The sequence below is a fragment of the Pelophylax lessonae genome (genome assembly GCF_965119305.1).
Source record: "Pelophylax lessonae genome assembly, chromosome: 1".
Taxonomy (NCBI): Eukaryota; Metazoa; Chordata; class Amphibia; order Anura; family Ranidae; genus Pelophylax; species Pelophylax lessonae.
Window position 1 is genome coordinate 492245843 of NC_138768.1, and position 18628 is coordinate 492264470.

Consider the following 18628-nt stretch of genomic DNA (forward strand, 5'->3'; position numbering starts at 1 on the left):
CAAGACAACGCCGCCAGTTCCGACACTCTGCGAGCCGAAGTGACCGCCACTAAAAAAGGCAACCTTCTTAGACAGCAGAGGCAACAATATCTCCCGGATGTTTTCAAAGGGAGCACGCTGTAACACGGACAGAACCAAGTTCAAGTCCCATGGAGGTAAAGGCTCCCTCCTAGGAGGAGCCAAATGTCGCACACCTAGAATGAAGGTGCAAATTAAGGAATGAGACGACACAGGGCGCTGAAAAAGAACAGCCAGTGCTGATACCTGGCCCTGTATCGTGGCCAGCACCAGGCGCTGGTCCACCCCAGTCTGAAGGAAAGCCAATACTCTCGACACCGAGTACGAGCGAGGGGAGAACCCCTAGGACTCACACCAGGCGAAATAAGCCTTCCAGGTACAGTAATAGATTTTACCAGATGAGGTTTTCCGAGACTTGATTAAAGTCTCTCAAGACCTGGGTCTCAACAGCCAGGCCGTTAAAGCCAGCGACTGTAAAGCAGGCTGGAAGATCGGTACCTGAGACAGCAGATCTACCCGCATTGGCAGCCGCCAAGGAGGCGCCACTGCCAGGTGAACAACGTCAGCATACCAGGACCGGCGTGGCCAGTCCGGTGCTACCAGAATCACCAAGTGAGGTTCCGAGGCCAACCTGCGAAGGAACCTGGACAACAACTGAATCGGAGGAAAGGCATACATCAGACGATAATGATGCCAAGGGGCCACCAACGCATCCGAGGCGTCTGCCAGAGGATCGCGCGTTCTTGCCACGAACCTTTCCACCTTGTGGTTCAGCCGAGATGCGAACAGATCCACGTCCGGGGATCCCCACTTCGCACACAGAAGTTGAAAGACCTCCAGGTGCAGGGGCCATTCCCCCTGGTCCAGGGTCTGGCGGCTCAGATAGTCGGCCTGCCAATTCTCCACACCCGGAATGTGAACTGCTGAAATTGCCAGGACATGAGTCTCGGCCCAAGACAAAATGTCGGTCACCTCCCGGGACGCCCGGGCACTCCTGGTGCCCCCTTGGTGGTTGATGTAAGCCACCGCGGTAGCATTGTCCGTCTGTACCCCAACAGGACGGCCCTGAAGTCGATCCGACCACTGGAATAGACAGAGCTTTATCGCTCTCAATTCCAACACATTGATCGGAAGGGAGGATTCCTCCCCCAACCAAGTGCCCTGGGCAGACAGATTGCCCAGGACCCCACCCCAGCCTGACAGGCTGGCATCAGTGGTAATCACTGTCCACAGTAACGGACGGAAGAACTTGCCTTCCGACACCGCCGGGGGCTGGAGCCACCACAGATGATCTATTCTGGTCCGGCGACTCAATGAGATACTTAGATCCAGGGACTGAGGTCGTCTGTCCCACCTGGCCAGGATCTCCGCTTGGAGAGCCCGAGTATGAAACTGAGAAAAGGGTATCGCCTCGAAGGCCGATACCATCAACCCCAGGCACCGCAGGCAGGTCCTGAGGGACAAGGATGGGCGATCCCTGAGGGACCTGATCTCGTCCTGCAAGGTCCGGAGCTTGTCCTCCGTCAAGAACACCTTTGCCTGAGCAGAATCCAGGATCATTCCCAGATAGGGAAGACGAACTGATGGAGACAAGGTCGACTTCTGCATGTCTGGTCCATCCGAACTCCTGGAGCGTCTGTACCGTAGTGGACAGATCGCGCAGTAGGTCCTGGCGGACACTCGATCTTAAGGGGAGATCGTCCAGATATCCCAAGACCGCAATGCCCTGAGCCCTTAGCAGGCCCAGAACAGGTGCCAACACTTTGGTAAAGACCCTTGGATGCGAAGCGAGACCGAAAGGTAACGCCACAAACTGATAGTAGTCCTCCGCGATAGCGAACCGAAGGTACCTCTGGTGACCCTCGAAAATTGGGATGTGTAGATAGGCATCCTTCAGGTCTATAGAAGACATGAATTCCCCTGGGCTCAGGGAGGCCACCACCGAGCGGAGAGATTCCATACGGAACTTCCGAACACGCACAAAGCGGATCAGTGCTTTCAGGTCCAGAATAGGACATACCTTGCCCTCATTTCTGGGCACAGTGAACAGATTTGAATAAAACCCCCAAAACCTGTCCCGATGAGGCACCGGGACAATTACCCCCTGGGCCAGGAGGTCCTGCACCGCTTGATGCAGGTCCTGCAGGCGCCCTGGGGTCAAATGAGGATTGGAGGGAAAAAATCTTTCCGCCGGCCGGGAAAGGAATTCGATCTTGTATCCTAATCGAATGATCTCCTGAAACCACCTGTCCGGAATTCGGAGCAGCCAAGGTTGGAGGAAACTGCGCAAACGTCACCCCACCCCTGAAACGGGTGAGGGCGCCCCTTCAGGCAGAGGCGGATTGACCCGCCGAACCGATATTGCAGGACTTCTGCTTGCCCGTCCAGGACTTCTTCTGGCTACCTTGGCCCTTGAAGGGCTTGCCCTTGATTTGATGCCGAAAGGCACGAAAGGACCCCTGATTGGGTTGGGAGGTGGAACCCTGTTTGCCACGCAAGGACTTGTTCTTCGGGTTCTGGGGCAGCATGGTGCTTTTACCCCCCGTGACGCCTTTCACCAAGGTATCCAACGCCTCGCCAAAAAGGCGAGAACCTGCATAGGGAAAATCAGCAACCGTTTTCCGTAATGTCAGGTCAGCCGACCAGCTCACCATAGCCAGCGTGGCAGAATCAGACGCGAGGTTGCGCCTAAGCACCTTAGTCCAATCAGCCACCGCCTGAGCCACCAAAATGGACGCGAAAACAGGTTTGAGCAAGGAACCCGCCACCGTATAGGAATGGCGGGCCAGAGACTCCAACCGTCTGTCCGTGGGATCCCGAAAAACCAGGGTCTCCTCAGTAGGAATCAAGGTAGCCTTGTTCAAGACGGCCACAGTGTGATCCACCTGTGGAGGCACAAACCATCGCGATTCCGTAGCCGGCGCAAAAGGATAAAGCAACTTAAACCGACTAGGTATCATGAATGGCCGTTTTAATGTGCGCCACAGTTCATTCACAGTGTAATGAAACTCAGCGGGGCAGGGAAAAACCTGCGCCGACTTGCGGGTCCTATGTGTACCAAACGAGGACAATGCCCGGAGGACTGGGCTCATCCTCCAAATGTAGTGTTTCCTTTACAGAAACAATCAACTCATCCATGGTCGCGTGTTCTTCAGGCGACCCCGGTGGAGAAGCATCAACCCCCTCCATCTCCGCCTCCCCCTCAGACCCCAGAGGGTCCAGGGATGAGCAAGACCCTGAAAAGGGCACGCCCGTCGCAGCAGCCACATCACCATCTGAATCAGAGGAGATAGATAATCTGGGCCTCTTTCTAGCAGCACGTTCAGCCATCAGCACCTCCATTTTAGATACTAAAGATGCCACTACGGCAGCTAAATCAGGTATAACAGGGGCCCCAGCAGGACTGGGGTCCCCCACCAGAGCTGGAGGGAATTTGCTGTCCTGAGATTCCATTGCCCAAGGTAGAGTAAAACAGTGCAATAAAAAAGTACAATGACAAAAGACCCCCAAAAGGAGAAGAAACTGAGCCAGAAATGACAAAACAGAAGGTTATGGAAGAGACAGTCTGCAGAGCCCCACAGAGTGTTACCACACCGAACGCTGCTTCAGAGGAAAAGGAAGTGAGGTCAGAAGAGGCTGAACTATAAGCTGCAATGACCCAGGGAAAATGGCTGCCAATAGAAATGAATGGGAGGCTTCGGGAAAATGGCCGCCAAACATGTGCATGGAACGATCGTTCTGCCACACGCAAGATGGCGCCGGTTGGCGCCAAAACATCATGTAAATTAGCCCACAGAGAAGCCAGACATGCTTGCCCACATTAAGATGGCGGACCGCGCGGTTTTTCCCCGCTGCGGCCGCCACACACATCGTCTGCACCCCCAGTGAAAACACCCAAGTGACACAGGGAAAAGGGGGCTCCCACAAACACACAGCACCATAGCGCAGCGTATGTACAAAAGACCCTCGCAGGGATCACAACAGGGAGACCCACACCGGCACAGACATGGGGGACACACAGCAACACAGGACTGCCACTCCAGACAGAGGCCCCACACAGAAGTACTTACCTGTACCAGATGGCGTGGGGAGCCTCTCAGAATGGAAAGCCGCTGTCCTCATCTGACAGGGAATGCTGTTAGCCAAGGACATTACACTGCAGTATCGCAGATGTGTCCAGTGGGGTAGCCACCTCACGGCTGCATCCCTGCTGCAAGCAGGGATGGGTCGTTCATAATGCCAGGACGAACCACGGCTGAACGCTCGATGTCCCTCTGACCCTCTGCCCTGTATAACCAGGGCGGTCAGTCCGATTCCCAGCTCCGCATGAATCCATCTTCATCCGAAGAACCGGCTAAAAAAACTAAAGCTGACAAAATAAACAGCTAGTAAACCAAAGAAAAAGATTAGAAAGGCTGAGACTGTAGCCCCAGCACAGGGAAAGCCTAACTACTCCTGACAATAGTGTTCACTGCAGGGGGGTATTGACCAGTGGGACAGCCCCCCCGGGTGTGTCTATGCAAATGCTTTTGCTCTTTTGACTAAGTCTTATGCCTAGCTACTCCTGCGGAGCGGAAGTCAATACCCAATAGTGATGGCTTAGAGGAGGCGGCGACTGTCGGAGGGCGTAAGAGAAATACAGGTTTGAGAATCGAAAACCAACCAACAAGTGCAGGTGGCGGGAAAGGGATTCCATGCGCTTGTCCATAGGGTCCTTAAAAGCGGAGGAGTCCTCTACAGGGACCACAGCAGATTTATTCAACCGGGAAACAGTGTGATCCACCTAGGTGACACTGTCCAACGATTGGAAACTGAGTCTGCAAAGGGGTAACAGCGCTGAAAGCGCTTGGGCACCACCAGCATGTGTTTAATGCGCTGCCATTGCTCATTCACAATACCGGGAAACTCCTCGGGACAAGGAAAAACCTGACCCGACGTCTAGGCTTTTCGGGAGCCGAAGACAACACACTTTCCTGACTGTGTGGGCTCATTATCCACATGTAATGTTTCCCTCACTGAACGAATCAGTGCTTCATCCAGAGTGCGTTCCCACGCTGCAGATGAGAAGGACACATCCTCCTCACCGTCTGAGTGTGAGGACAAGGATCCCTCAGGGAGGGTGTTATCTGTGGCAACCACATCAGGCTCTGAATCAGAGGACTGAGAGGGCATCGGCCGTTTATGGGCAGTAACATGTTTCATCACAAGATCCACCTTGGACGTCAAAGCTTCTAAGGCTGCAGAAAGACACCAGAGAAGGTGATCCGGAGGGTCTGGATACAAAAATAAAGTCAGAGGGGAAATTTTCACCCTGGGATTCCACATTGCAGTAAAGGAAAAAAATGAGTACACTGGCCCTTTAAATAGCGATCGCGATCCGCACCGCAATATCGAGCTACAGTTAGGAGTCCCCCTTTAAAGCTAATAAGTGCCCTGACAGAAGCAAAGTGTGTCTTAGGAATGCCCCAAGGACTAAAAACCCCTTACTGTGCCAACAACCCTGAGTCAGTCTTCAGCGTGTGTGAACTTCTGAGAGGAAGTGACCAAACATGACTAGAGGCTGAGCCCGCCTGTGTAGACTCTGACTGTTGCCAATAGAAAATTATAAAAAGCACAAGGAAAATGGCTGCTGCCCATACAGCACGGCCTATGCCCACACTTAAGATGGCGGCCGAAAACAGCGCCAAACTTTCAGGAACCCAGGAATGAGGGCACTGTGGGGAACCCCGCCGGACAAGGTAACAACTTCAAACCCCCCCCCAGGCGTCAGACGCCGCTAGAGTGCCCCCAGCGGGAGCCGGGAGGACAGGATCATCCTGACAGCCCTGGGGGATCTTTCAGAGACACACAGCCCTTTTAACCCGAGGAGTGGGCCCCATATTCCCCCCAGAGGACTGTCACTGGGACGTAGCATCACTCACCATACCATGGACTGGGAGGCTCCGCTCCGAAAAAGCTCGCCTCCCACCCTGAGTGGGGGTGCTTTCAGCCAAGAGGGTTACGCTGCAACTCAGGGCGTTCTAGGTTGATGCGTCCAGGCGAAGCCTCTGTTCGCAGGCTCGTCCCCATCCACTAAGGCTCTGTCGTGGGGAGGACTGGGCGGACCACAACCTGCTCACACTCGTTGGCCAGGCTGGGAGACCATAAGGATCTAGATTATCCAGTGCGAAACCCCAGCCCAGCTGTCGCTTGTAGTTCACCAGGAGGATCCCCCTGACACTAGCTAGCTATAGTGAGTAAAGATTAACATTTCTCAAAAGAAAATTAAACTGAGACCGAAGTCCCAGTAGGGAACCTAAGTCCTACTCCTTAACTAGGAAGCAAGAAAGTGACTAGTAAGCAGTGTGTCTGGGGTAATGTCATGAGGGACAGCCCCTATAGGAGTGTCAAGTTTAAAGTTTTCACTGCCTAGTCTACTCCTGTAGATGGCGCATTATCCATGCGTGAAGAAACATTGAGAGCTGCGTCTGTCAGAGGACGTTAAGAGAAAAACCTACAACCTTTACAACCGCTTTAACTATTTTCTCTGTTTAACCTGCAATAAAATCGACAGCAGCACACAAATTCTGCTAGATCATTACCTCCTTGACGGTGTCTGAAAGCTCTCCAAACTTCTTTCGAAAAACTTCTGATGTCTTCATTGTTTCTGATTCTATTGTTTTCTGTCAAAGAAAAAAAAAATTTACAACAAACCGCAACAAAAAACATGACAAAACACATGCAAATGAAATTGTGGAACTAGAAAAAGTTAGGCATAGTCTTGGTTTATTGTAAGGTTGGTAAACAAGGACCAAAAATAAGCTGGTTCAGCAAGTTCTGGATGAATTTCAGCAGGTTCTGGATGAATTTCACTATGTTTGTACCAGGGTCTATCAGAAGCCGGAAAACAAGCATTAGATCAGCGCATGCAGCTGATGGCTGCAGAGCTGATCTGTATATTCTGACAAGGTGGGCGGGGGGGGGGGGGGAAGAGTCCCCGCTGTCAGAATAGAATAGCACGGTGTGGGGAGATCCCTGCATTCACATTACTTTTGTGGATGCAAGTATCTGCAAGTTTATCTGTTCAACCCACTGGTAAACAAAAAAGAAAAAAAAAATCGGTGTATACCCTGCTTTTAAAATGGATATAAACTTTAAAACATAAAAAAAATAAGATTTTTGTAAGATCTCATCATAAAATCTTTTGCTCTGATGTCCATCAACAGACGCAGCCTCATCTTCATAAGCTCAGTGGGTTATGCTGCCACCTGCAGCAATAGTCTAGGCAGTACGTTAGCACAAAGTTTTTAACATATTCACACCCACGGGGCTGTCCCTCCAGGCATAACCGCCACTGCCACAACCCAGCAAATCAGTTTAGTTACAAACAGTAAAGAAAAAAGAACCACCCCCAATCAGGAGAGGCGGGTGCTGCGTATGTCGATGGACATTGGAGAAAACGGAATGTTTGTAAAATCTTACCTGTAAAATTCCTTTCTCTGAGTCCTCCGACAGTCGCCGCCATCTTCATATTCGTCACAATGGGTATTAGACTTTGCTCCGTAGGAGTAGCTAGGCAACAGAATATGTCAATATTAAAGCTTTTAACATATCCCCACCCCAGGGGGTGGTCCCCTCAGTCTATACCCTCCTGCTTCCTGTTTCCTGCTTCAGTTTCAGTGGAATAGCAGTAGAGTACCTAAACCCCAAAAGAGGGGCGGGGGCGGGGGCGGCGACTGTCGGAGGACTCAGAGAAAGGAATTTTACAGGTAAGATTTTACAAAAATTCCGTTTTCTCTTACGTCCTCCGACAGTCGCCGCCATCTTCATATTCGTCACAATAGGGACGTCCCAAAGCAGTGCAAACATGAGGGGTGGGAAACGCAGCCGCGCCTAAAGGCAACGCAGTCTCCACATCAAAGAAAGTAACCTTACCAAAGGAAGGAAACCAGCTGGGCAACACGAGAAAAAATTTGCTCAACGGGAGCAATAACCCAGGAAAAAAACAAATAACCCAGGGATAAAAAGAAATCCCAAACAGCCCAAAGGACCAAAACCAGGAACCCTAAGGGACCGCCGCACTAAGAACCTTGCGGCAAAAGGAAGCATCTGCCGATGCTTGAACATCCACTACGTGGAACAGAGTGAAGGTGTGCACGGTCGACCAGGTCGCCGCCCCACACACCTGGGCCACAGAAGCCCCATGACGACAGGCCCAAGACGTACTCAGAGATCTGGTAGAGTGCGCCTCCACAGGCATAGGGGAAACTTTTCCCCGCAAAGCATAGGCCTGTTCAATGGCCTGTCTGAACCAATTGGCGACGGCAGAAGCCGACGCCGCTACGCCCTTCCGAGGACCCCCGGAAGGACAAACAAAGAATCCGACCTGCGAAAAGATTCAGACGATTTTAGGTAAACCCTAATCGCCATGAACAGCATCCAAGGAGTGCAACTCCACCTCCACCGGATGTTTAGACTTCGCGCAAGGCGAAGGCAAGACAACGACCTCACTGAGGTGAAATTCCGAAACCCTCTTCGGAAAAAAAGAAGGGTTAGGTCACAAGACCACCTTAACACAACGAGTGACCAGATACGAACAATGGCAGGACAAGCTGCCAGCTCCGACACTCTGCGAGCCGACGTGATCGCCACCAAAAAAGGTGACCTTCTAGGACAACATAGACAACGAGATCTACCTGATCCGTTCAAAAAAAGAACCATGTTGTAACACGGACAGAACAAGATTCCAGTCCCAAAGAGGCAGAGGCACCCTCCTAGGAGGGACCAGATGCCCCCGAACAAAAGTGCCAACCAAGGAGTTAGATGCCATAGGACGTTGAAAAAAGAACGACCATCGCAGACACCTGACCCTTGAACGTAGCCAGCGCCAAACGCTGTCAACACCCACTCGAAGGAAGGACAACACCCCAGACACCGACTACTGGCGAGGTGAAGACCCCCTGGACTCACACCAGGCAAAATAGGCCTACCAAGTACGGTAAAAGACCTTCCCCCGAGGAAAAATTCCTCGCGTCGATCAAAGTGTGAATGACCTCAGGGGACAGACCCCTATCCCTCAGGACCTCGGTTTCAACAGCCAGGCCGGCAAAGCCAGCGACTGTAAGGCAGGATGAAATATCAGCCCTAGAGACCGGAGATCTTCCAGAAGAGGCAGACGCCACGGGGCGTCGACCGCCAAATGCACGAGGTCTGCGTACCAGGACCGGCAAGGCCAGTCCGGTGTCACAAGAATCACCGTGTTTCGGTTCCGAGTCCAACCTGCGAAGGAACCTGGGCAGCAATTGAAAACGGTGAAAACGCATACATCAGTCGGTACTGATGCCACGGAGCTACCAACGCGACTGACGCGTCTGCCCGAGGATCGAGTGGCCTTGCCACGAACCTGTTCACCTTGCTGTTCAGACGAGACGAACAGGTCCACCTCCGGAAGACCCCACTTCGCGCACAACATCTGGAGGACATCCGGACGGAGGGGCCATTCCCCCTGGTCCAGGGACTGGCGGCATCTGATAATCCGCCCGCCAGTTCTCCACCCCCGGAATGTGAACCGCCGATATCGCCGGGACATGTGTCTCGGCCCAAGACAGAATGTCGGCCACTTCCCGAGCCGCCCGGGCTCTCTTGGTGCCCCCTTGGCGAAAGACGTAAGCCGACGGTATAGACTGAGGGGACCACCCCCTGGGGTGGGGATATGTTAAAAGCTTTAATATTGACATATTCTGTTGCCTAGCTACTCCTACGGAGCAAAGTCTAATACCTATTGTGACGAATATGAAGATGGCGGCGACTGTCGGAGGACGTAAGAGAAAAAGATTTTACGGTAAGATCTTACAAAAATCTTATTTTCTCTATCGTCCATTGACAGACACAGCCTCATCTTCATGAGCTGAGTGGGACATCCCAAAGCAGTATAGGCATGAGGCCTGAGAAAAACACAACCAGACAGTAACGTCAACTCCAAGAGGCTAATCCTAGCCAACCGGACAATATGGAGCTCAGCCAAACAGGAGCTCACCCAGGCAAAAAAAACACTAAGAATTAAAAAAAAACATTCTCATGAAACAGCAGCTTGCAAAACTTTGCAACCAAAAGAGGCCTTCAAAGAAGCCAACAAATCCACCTTTTAAAATGTTGTAAAGGTGTGCACAGACGTGCAAGTCGCTGCCTTAAAAACTTGTATAACAGAGTCCTGGTGGCAAAAAGCCCAAGAGGCACTCAACGCTCTAGTACAGGGGTCCTCAAACTACGGCCCGGCCCACCGGTCGGTGTTCTGACAGATTGCTTTAATCTGTCAGAATGCTATACTCCCGTCGCTTCCGGGGGCGGTAAGTCATGAAACAGCTGTGAGACTCACCAGTGCGCATGCGCAGACAGGTCGGCTTGCCGCTGTTAGTCATCAAATCTGACAAGGTATAGCAGTCCATACAGGGGGCGGGACGGGGAGGAACATTTTGCGCAGTGACAGGGTATTTGTCAGAACACCCGTCATCGAGTTCTTACAGGGGTCAGTGCGGGGAGGAACATTTTGCAGAGCTCACTTACCAGAGGCGGGGCCGGAGGGTAGAACTGAGAGGAGGCGGGAAGGAAGTTCGGCCGTCACATTAATACAGGCATTCTAGCCATTAAAAGCCGAAGTGGCTCCTCCTATATATAATTTATATAAAATACTAAGTATATGTTTTGTTTTTTTTTATGCCTTTTAATGGCTAGAAGGCCTGTATTAATGTCACGGCCGAACTTCCTTCCCGCCTCCTTCAACCCTCCCGCCCCGCCTCCGCACACTGAGCTCTGCAAAATGTTCCTCCCCGCCCCGCCCCCTGTATGGACTGCTATACCTTGTCAGAATCGATGACTGTAACAGCGGCAATCCGTCCTGTCTGCGCATGTGCACTGGTGAGTCTCACAGCTGTTTCATGATGTACCGCCACCGGAAGTGACGGGGTATAGCATTCTGACAGGGTATAGCTGTGGTCACTCTGGTATTGAGAGGAGAGCATGCTTTGGTCACTTTGCATTGAAAGGGGGGCACGGTGTGGTCCCTCTGCATTGAAAGGGGGGCACGCTGTGGTCCCTCCGCATTGAAAGGAGGACACGCTGTGGTCAATCTGGCATTGAAAGGGGGCACGCTGTGGTCAATCTGGCATTGAAAGGGGGCACCCTGTGGTCACTCTGGCATTGAAAGGGGGCACCCTGTGGTCACTCTGGCATTGAAAGGGGGCACCCTGTGGTCGCTCTGGCATTGAAAGGGGGCACCCTGTGGTCGCTCTGGCATCGAAAGGGGGCACCCTGTGGTCACACTGGCATTGAAAGGGGGCACGCTGTGGTCTCTCTGCATTGAAAGGGGGCACGCTGTGGTCACTCTGCATTGAAAGGGGGCACGCTGTGGTCACTCTGCATTGAAAGGGGGACACGCTGTGGTCACTCTGCATTGAAAGGGGGACACGCTGTGGTCACTCTGCATTGAAAGGGGGACACGCTGTGGTCACTCTGGCATTGAAAGGGGGCATGCTGTGGTCAATCTGGCATTGAAAGGGGGCACGCTGTGGTCACTCTGGCATTGAAAGGGGGCACGCTGTGGTCACTCTGGCATTGAAAGGGGGCACGCTGTGGTCACTCTGGCATTGAAAGGGGGCACGCTGTGGTCACTCTGGCATTGAAAGGGGGCACGCTGTGGTCACTCTAGCATTGAAAGGGGGCACGCTGTGGTCACTCTGGCATCGAAAGGGGGCACGCTGTGGTCACTCTGGCATCGAAAGGGGGCACGCTGTGGTCACTCTGGCATCGAAAGGGGGCACGCTGTGGTCACACTGGCATCGAAAGGGGGCACGCTGTGGTCACTCTGCATTGAAAGGGGGCACGCTGTGGTCACTCTGCATTGAAAGGGGGCACGCTGTGGTCACTCTGGCATTGAAAGGGGGCACGCTGTGGTCACTCTGCATTGAAAGGGGGACACGCTGTGGTCACTCTGCATTGAAAGGGGGACACGCTGTGGTCACTCTGCATTGAAAGGGGGACACGCTGTGGTCACTCTGCATTGAAAGGGGGACACGCTGTGGTCATTCTGCATTGAAAGGGGGACACGCTGTGGTCACTCTGGCATTGAAAGGGGGACACGCTGTGGTCACTCTGGCATTGAAAGGGGGACACGCTGTGGTCACTCTGGCATTGAAAGGGGGACACGCTGTGGTCACTCTGGCATTGAAAGGGGGACACGCTGTGGTCACTCTGGCATTGAAAGGGGGACACGCTGTGGTCACTCTGGCATTGAAAGGGGGACACGCTGTGGTCACTCTGGCATTGAAAGGGGGACACGCTGTGGTCACTCTGGCATTGAAAGGGGGACACGCTGTGGTCACTCCGGCATTGAAAGGGGGCACGCTGTGGTCACTCTGGCATTGAAAGGGGGCACGCTGTGGTCACTCTGGCATTGAAAAGGGGCACGCTGTGGTCACTCTGGCATTGAAAGGGGGCACGCTGTGGTCACTCTGGCATTGAAAGGGGGCACTCTGTGGTCACTCTGGCATTGAAAGGGGGGCACGCTGTGGTGATATATAAATATATATATATATATATATATAAATAAAACAATAAATATTATATTGTTTTTCCTGTTTTTTTGTGCACTACAAATAAAATATGCGCATTGGAATTCGTTCATATTTTTTTTTCAAACTATAGTCCGGCCCCCAACAGTGTCCGAGGGACCGTGAACTGGCCCCCTGTTTAAAAAGTTTGAGGACCCCTGCTCTAATAGAATGCGCCTTTACAGGGAAAAGAGGAACTGACCCTTGATTGAATAAGCCTGAACAACTGCCTGTCTGATCCATTTCAAAAAATGGTAGTAGCGGAAGCAGCCAAACCTTTGCGAGGACCATCTGGAAGGACAAAGAGTCCGACTTCCTGAAGGACTCCATAACCGTTAGATAAACCCTTATAGCCCGAACCACATCCAGAGTGTGCAAGGCAACATCCTTGGGATGTTTAGGCGTAGGACATGAGGAAGGCAGCACGATGTCTTAATTTAGGTTAAAAGCCGACACCACCTTAGGAAGATACAACGGATTCGATCAGAGGACCACTTTATCTCTGTGACGTACCAGATTGAGTAGGCGGCGTTGTCCTGACGCTCACCCTGATACTCTGCGAGCAGAAGTAATAGCCACCAAAAAGGCAACCTTTTGAGACAAGGTAAGCAGCGCAATCTTCCTAATGTTCTCAAACAGAGGATTTTGAAGAAGAGATAGTACCAAATTCAAATCCAGCGGAGGTAGCGGCGATCACCTCAGGGGAACCATGTGACAAACACCGAATAAAAGTGCAAATCTGGGCATGCGTATCTAAAGGGAAAAACCCAGCTAAGGCTTGCACTTGGCCTTGGGCACTTTTAAAGGCAAACCAGCTGTTCAACACCTTTTTTAAGAAAAGCCAAAACCCTAGCCACCGAGAAAAGATTCAAACCATGAAATGTACGATTATCACGTACAAAGATAGATCTTCCTGGAAGTAGACTTAATGGCCTTCAGCAATGTTGGAATCAATGAATCAGAAAGACGTCTATCCTTCAAGACCTGGCATTCAACAGCCACGCCGTTAGAGCCAGCAACTGTATAGCAGGATGGAAGAATGGTTCGAGACAGCAGATCTTCCCTGAGAGGGAGCTCCCAGGCAGCATCGGCGACCAACCTTATCAGATCTGCGTACCAAGACCGGCGAGACCAGTCGGGAGCCAACAGAATGACCGAAATCCCTTCCACTTCTACCCTGCGAAGAAGTCACGGCAGAAGTTTTGAGTGGAGAGAACACATAAATCAGCCCATACTGACTCCAAGAAGCCACCAGCGCGTCTGTGGCGTCGGCCAGAGGATCCTGAGACCTGGTTAAGAACCTCTGACCTTCTGGAGTCAAGAAACAAACAGATCAACGTTGGGTGTCTCCCACCAGGAACACAGGAGTTGAAACACCTCCAAATGTGGGGACCACTCCCCCTGATCCCACACCTGATGACTCGGTTAATCCGCCGGCCAATTCTCCCCACCTGGGATGTTCACAGCAAAGAGGGTTCAAACCAACTTTTCAACCAAATCTAGGATGTTGGCCACCTCCCGAGCCACCAGGACACTTTTCATGCCCTTTTGGTGATTGATGTCAGCCACGGCCGTGGCATTGTCCAACTGTATCTGGACTGGGCAATCCTGCAGATGAGTTGTCCAGTGTCTCAGGCAAAGTTTTATTGCCCAGAGCTCCAAGATATTTACCAGAAGTTTTGACTCTTCCCAACATACAGGACCCCTGGGCGCAGAGCTTCCCCAGCACTCCACCCCAGCCTGAGAGGCTGCCATCTGTAGTTACAACCTTCCAATACAATGGAAAGAAGGACTTAACCTGGCATAGTGCCAACAATCGAAGCCACCACAGAGGAGCAGTCTTCGTGTTGTCACTCTACAGAATCAAAGCATCCTAGGACTTTGGATCTTTGTTCCATTTGACGAGAATTTCCCTTTGTAAGGGTCTCGTGTGGAACTCAGCAAACTGAACCGCCTCGAAAGGTTGACACCATCAGGTCAACAGCAAACAGATTGCCCCTTGCAACTTCTGCAGCTTATCGGGAGGAAGATAAACCCTTGTCAAAGCAGAATTCAGAGTCAGGCCCAGATAATCCAGACTCGTAGATATCAGGGCAGATTTTTTTAAATTGATGTTCCAACCGAACTCTTGCAGAGTCCGTACTGTGCTCGACAAGTCGCCCGACAGGGCTGAATGAGAGTCCCCTCTCAATAAGATGGTCAGGGTAACCCAGTAGCAAAATCCCCAGTTGGCACAGTAATGCCAACACTGAAGCCACCACGTTGTTAAAAGCCCTGGGGGGCGGAGGCAAGACCAAAGGGTAACGCCATGAATTGATAATGCTCCTCTCCTACAGCAAAGCAAAGCAAATAAAAAGCTGGTGGCCAGCATAGATACTCCTTGATAACTATAGAGGCCAAAAAATCATCTTGGTAGAGGGACGCTACTACTGTTCAAATGGACTCCTTTCTGAACTTCTGTACCCACACAAAGCGGATCAGGACCCTTGAGGTCCAGAATTGTATTTACTTTGCCTTCCTTTCTGGGCATAGTAAACCGGTTTGAATAAAACCCCTGAAAGCATTTTCAATAGGGAACCATCACAATCACCCCTTGAGACAGCAGGTCTTGTACCGCCTCTCGTAGGTACCTTATCCAGTCTGGAGATAGGCATAGATTGGACAGGAAGAACCTGTGTGACGGTCAAGACCAGAATTCGATCTTTTAACCTGAATCGATCAGTCCAGGTTACAAGATCAGTTTGTGGACCCATTTGTCCTGAATCTAGAAGTCCATGGTTACAGAAAGAATCGAAGACGTCCCCCCACCTCAGAAACGGGTGGGGGTGTCCCTTCATGCAGACGATGATTTGTCTGCAGATCCGGACTGGCTAGATTTTGCTTACCCGACCATGTCTCCTTGGAACCCCCAGAAGACAGAAATGGCTTTGCACCTTTCTCCTGCAACCCTAATGTACAAAAGGGCCGCCTATGAGCAGTGAAAGAGGGTCCCCATCTAGTGCGTGGCACCTTGCTCTTGGATAATTGTGGAAGAAGAGTACTCTTCCCACCCGTAGAGACTTTTATCAGGTTATCCAAGGAAGAGCCAAACAACCTGTCCCCCCTAAAAGTAAGGTCATGAAGAGCCTTTTTGGAGGCCTGGTCCGCAGACCAACTCTTAAACCACATGTGTCTAATGGCAATCCCCACCGCAGACAGAGTGCAGCCGCATCCAGCGACGCATCACAAATATACAGAAGGGCTTGACCCATCTGGTCCAAGAGCTCAAGCAGACCCGGGGAGAGCTGCTCCGGTTCCAAGTCACCTTGCAGTAACTTCACCCATTCTGTAAGGGTGATCACAAAGACCAGTTTTAGTATGGAGCCCGCTAACACATGTACATGGCGGGATAGAGGCTTAATCCGTATATCCACTGGGTCTGTAAAAGCCTTGGATTCTTCCACCAGAACTACAGCAGACTTGTTCAATCTGGAAACTGGATTATCCACCCTAGGTGGAACCATCCACCTAGTGGAAACCGCATACGCAAAGGGGTAATGCAGTTTAAAGGGCTTGGGCACCACTAACCTCTATTTGATGCGTCCCCACTGTTCATTGACAATATTGTCAAACATTTCTGGACAAGGAAACACCTTGCCCGACTTCTGGGATACAGGTGCCAAAATACACGTACGTCCCTGTAAACACATTTGCCATTTTTAATGTTTCCTGCACTGATACTATAAGTGCTACCACCAGCGCACTTTCTCCGGTGGAGGCTGACGAGGGTATGTCCTCCTCGCCCACAGAATGCAAAGATCGCTTTCGGCTAGCGGTACTTTTTAAAACGAAATCCACTTTTGACACCATGCTTTCCAAAACTGCTGTAATAGCAGACAGGGGCTGCGACCCAGAGGGTCCCGCAGACACACTGAGGGGGTCTGTAGGTAAAATGTTGTCCATTAGCAATGAAAAGAAAATAAGTGCAGTGTCACATTAAAAAAGTTGCAATAAACACGATTTGCACCGCTGCACCAGTGATACTATAAGTCCCAGCCTAACACAGCCTGCAGCAGTTTGGATGAGGAATACCTACAGCGGCCCCAAAAACATTACCACCAAACCGATCTGGAAGCTTCAGGAAAGGTTGTTGCTGAAGATAGAAACGATCAGGAACAGGAAATGAAAAGCACCTGGGTCATACCTAGAGCCTTTTGTGTCTCCCATTGCTGTCCAGCGATTGTGAACTACAAGAAAATGGCCATTGTGACGGTATTCACCGTCACTGGGAGTGAAAGACAGATACTTCATAGTTTGAATCGCTTCAAGTGGGACAGTAATGATGGTCAGCTGTTTGATTCTGAACATGGTCATTGAGCTAATCACATTGGCTTCTATTCCATGTCACACAGACAAGCTTTCCCTATTGTTTGTGTATTGAGATAATGTGTATTGTGTCAAGTCTGCCTGTCCCATTGTTAAATGTTAATGACCTCACATTGTTCTGTCCAGATGACCAGATAATTAGTCCTGGTTAATTCTGTTTCTTGTTAAGATTTCATCTGCATAGGATAATGAAATCAGGCAACCCCTGACCAGTGTGTAGTAATTTGATCATGAGGGGGGATGTGCTCATGTGTATAAATTGAATGTGAAACTGTTCAATAAAAAGAAGGTTACAAAACTCGTACCAACTAAATTGTTGGCTAGCTTTGTATGACGGCGGCTAGGATTTGAGATCTATGTCCATGACTGCGAGGAAGCCATATACAGATACTCAAAGGCACAGATGCCTACAAGGAGAAAAGCCCAGGAAGCACTGGCGTCCCAATATAACGCGCCTAAACAGGGAAGGGCAGGAACAAACCCTTAATTGAATAAACCTGCACCACCGTCTGTCCAATCCATTCAGGAATAGACGCAGCAGACGCAGGCAGTCCCATTAAAGGGTCATCCGTTAAGTACAGAGAGCGAGCCCGACTTACGAAAAGACACAGTAGTCGCCAAGTACACCTTGAGTGCCCGCACTCTAAACAGAGTAAGCAATGCACATTCCTTAGGATGTGAGGGCTCAGGACACAAGATGGGAATACAATGACCCTGTACAAGTGAACGCCAGAAACCACCTTCGGAGGGAAGGACAAATCCGGACGAAGTACCACTTGGCCCCATGATCAACATATTAGGGAGAACGACAGGAAAATAACGCCAGTGCCGACACCTGCGCGCAGAGTGACAGCAACCAAGAAGGGCACCTTCTGTAATAAGGTAGGCAGGGGATACCCTTGAATACACAGAGGGTCTAAAAGAACCAACTGCACCAAATCAAGGTCCCCAGTGGGTAACGGAGGTTGCACCGGAAGTACCAAGTGTTGCACATCCTGGAAGAAGTCACGCACCAGGGCACAGGCAGCCAACGGCCTTTGGAAGAAATTTGCCAAAAACTGTCAAAACCCTTGACAGTACTCAAAGCAAACTTGTGATCAACTTAGCTGAAAAAAGCCAAGATCCGGGACACCGAGTAAGAGCAAGGGGGAGCCCACCCAATATACGACTGTCTCATATGATGAACAAAAATCACCCTAAAAGAAGTCGCTTCTCACGCTTCAGCAAAGTCAACGACCGTAAAGTCAGACGGGAGATGGGCTCTGGAGACAATAACTCCTCCCTGAGAGAAATTCCTAAGGAGCATCTGCGGCTAGCCTAACCAGGTCAGCGTACCAAGCTCGGCGAGGCCAGTCCGGAGCCACGAGAAAGACCGGAATCCCGTCCACCTCGATCCTGCGAAAATTTCTCGGCAGAAACTTGAGAGAATGAAAGGCAGACTGCAACCAATATGGACCTTGGCCCATCCGTGAGCACGCACACACGACCATGCTGGCAGCAGCCGTGCGCAGGTGACCCATGCTAAACACCACTGCATTGTTCAAGTTGAACTTAGCAAATGTTCTTGCCCATAACAGAACCCATGGTGCCACCATTGCACCCGCCAGAGGGTCCCAGGAGCAGGCCACAAACCGCAGCACCATCCTGTGGATGCGACGCCA

The 18628-nt window shown here is 51.2% G+C and overlaps 1 protein-coding gene across 1 annotated transcript in view; it reads right to left on the reverse strand.

Annotated features, from left to right (window-relative positions):
* Nucleotides 1-18628, reverse strand: part of TIMM44 (translocase of inner mitochondrial membrane 44) — a 645415-nt gene that overhangs the window by 497844 nt on the left and 128943 nt on the right. The window contains exon 4 of the mRNA XM_082244204.1: nt 6600-6680. Within this exon, the coding sequence (XP_082100330.1) occupies nt 6600-6680 (81 nt within the window). The remainder of the gene's footprint in view (nt 1-6599; nt 6681-18628) is intronic.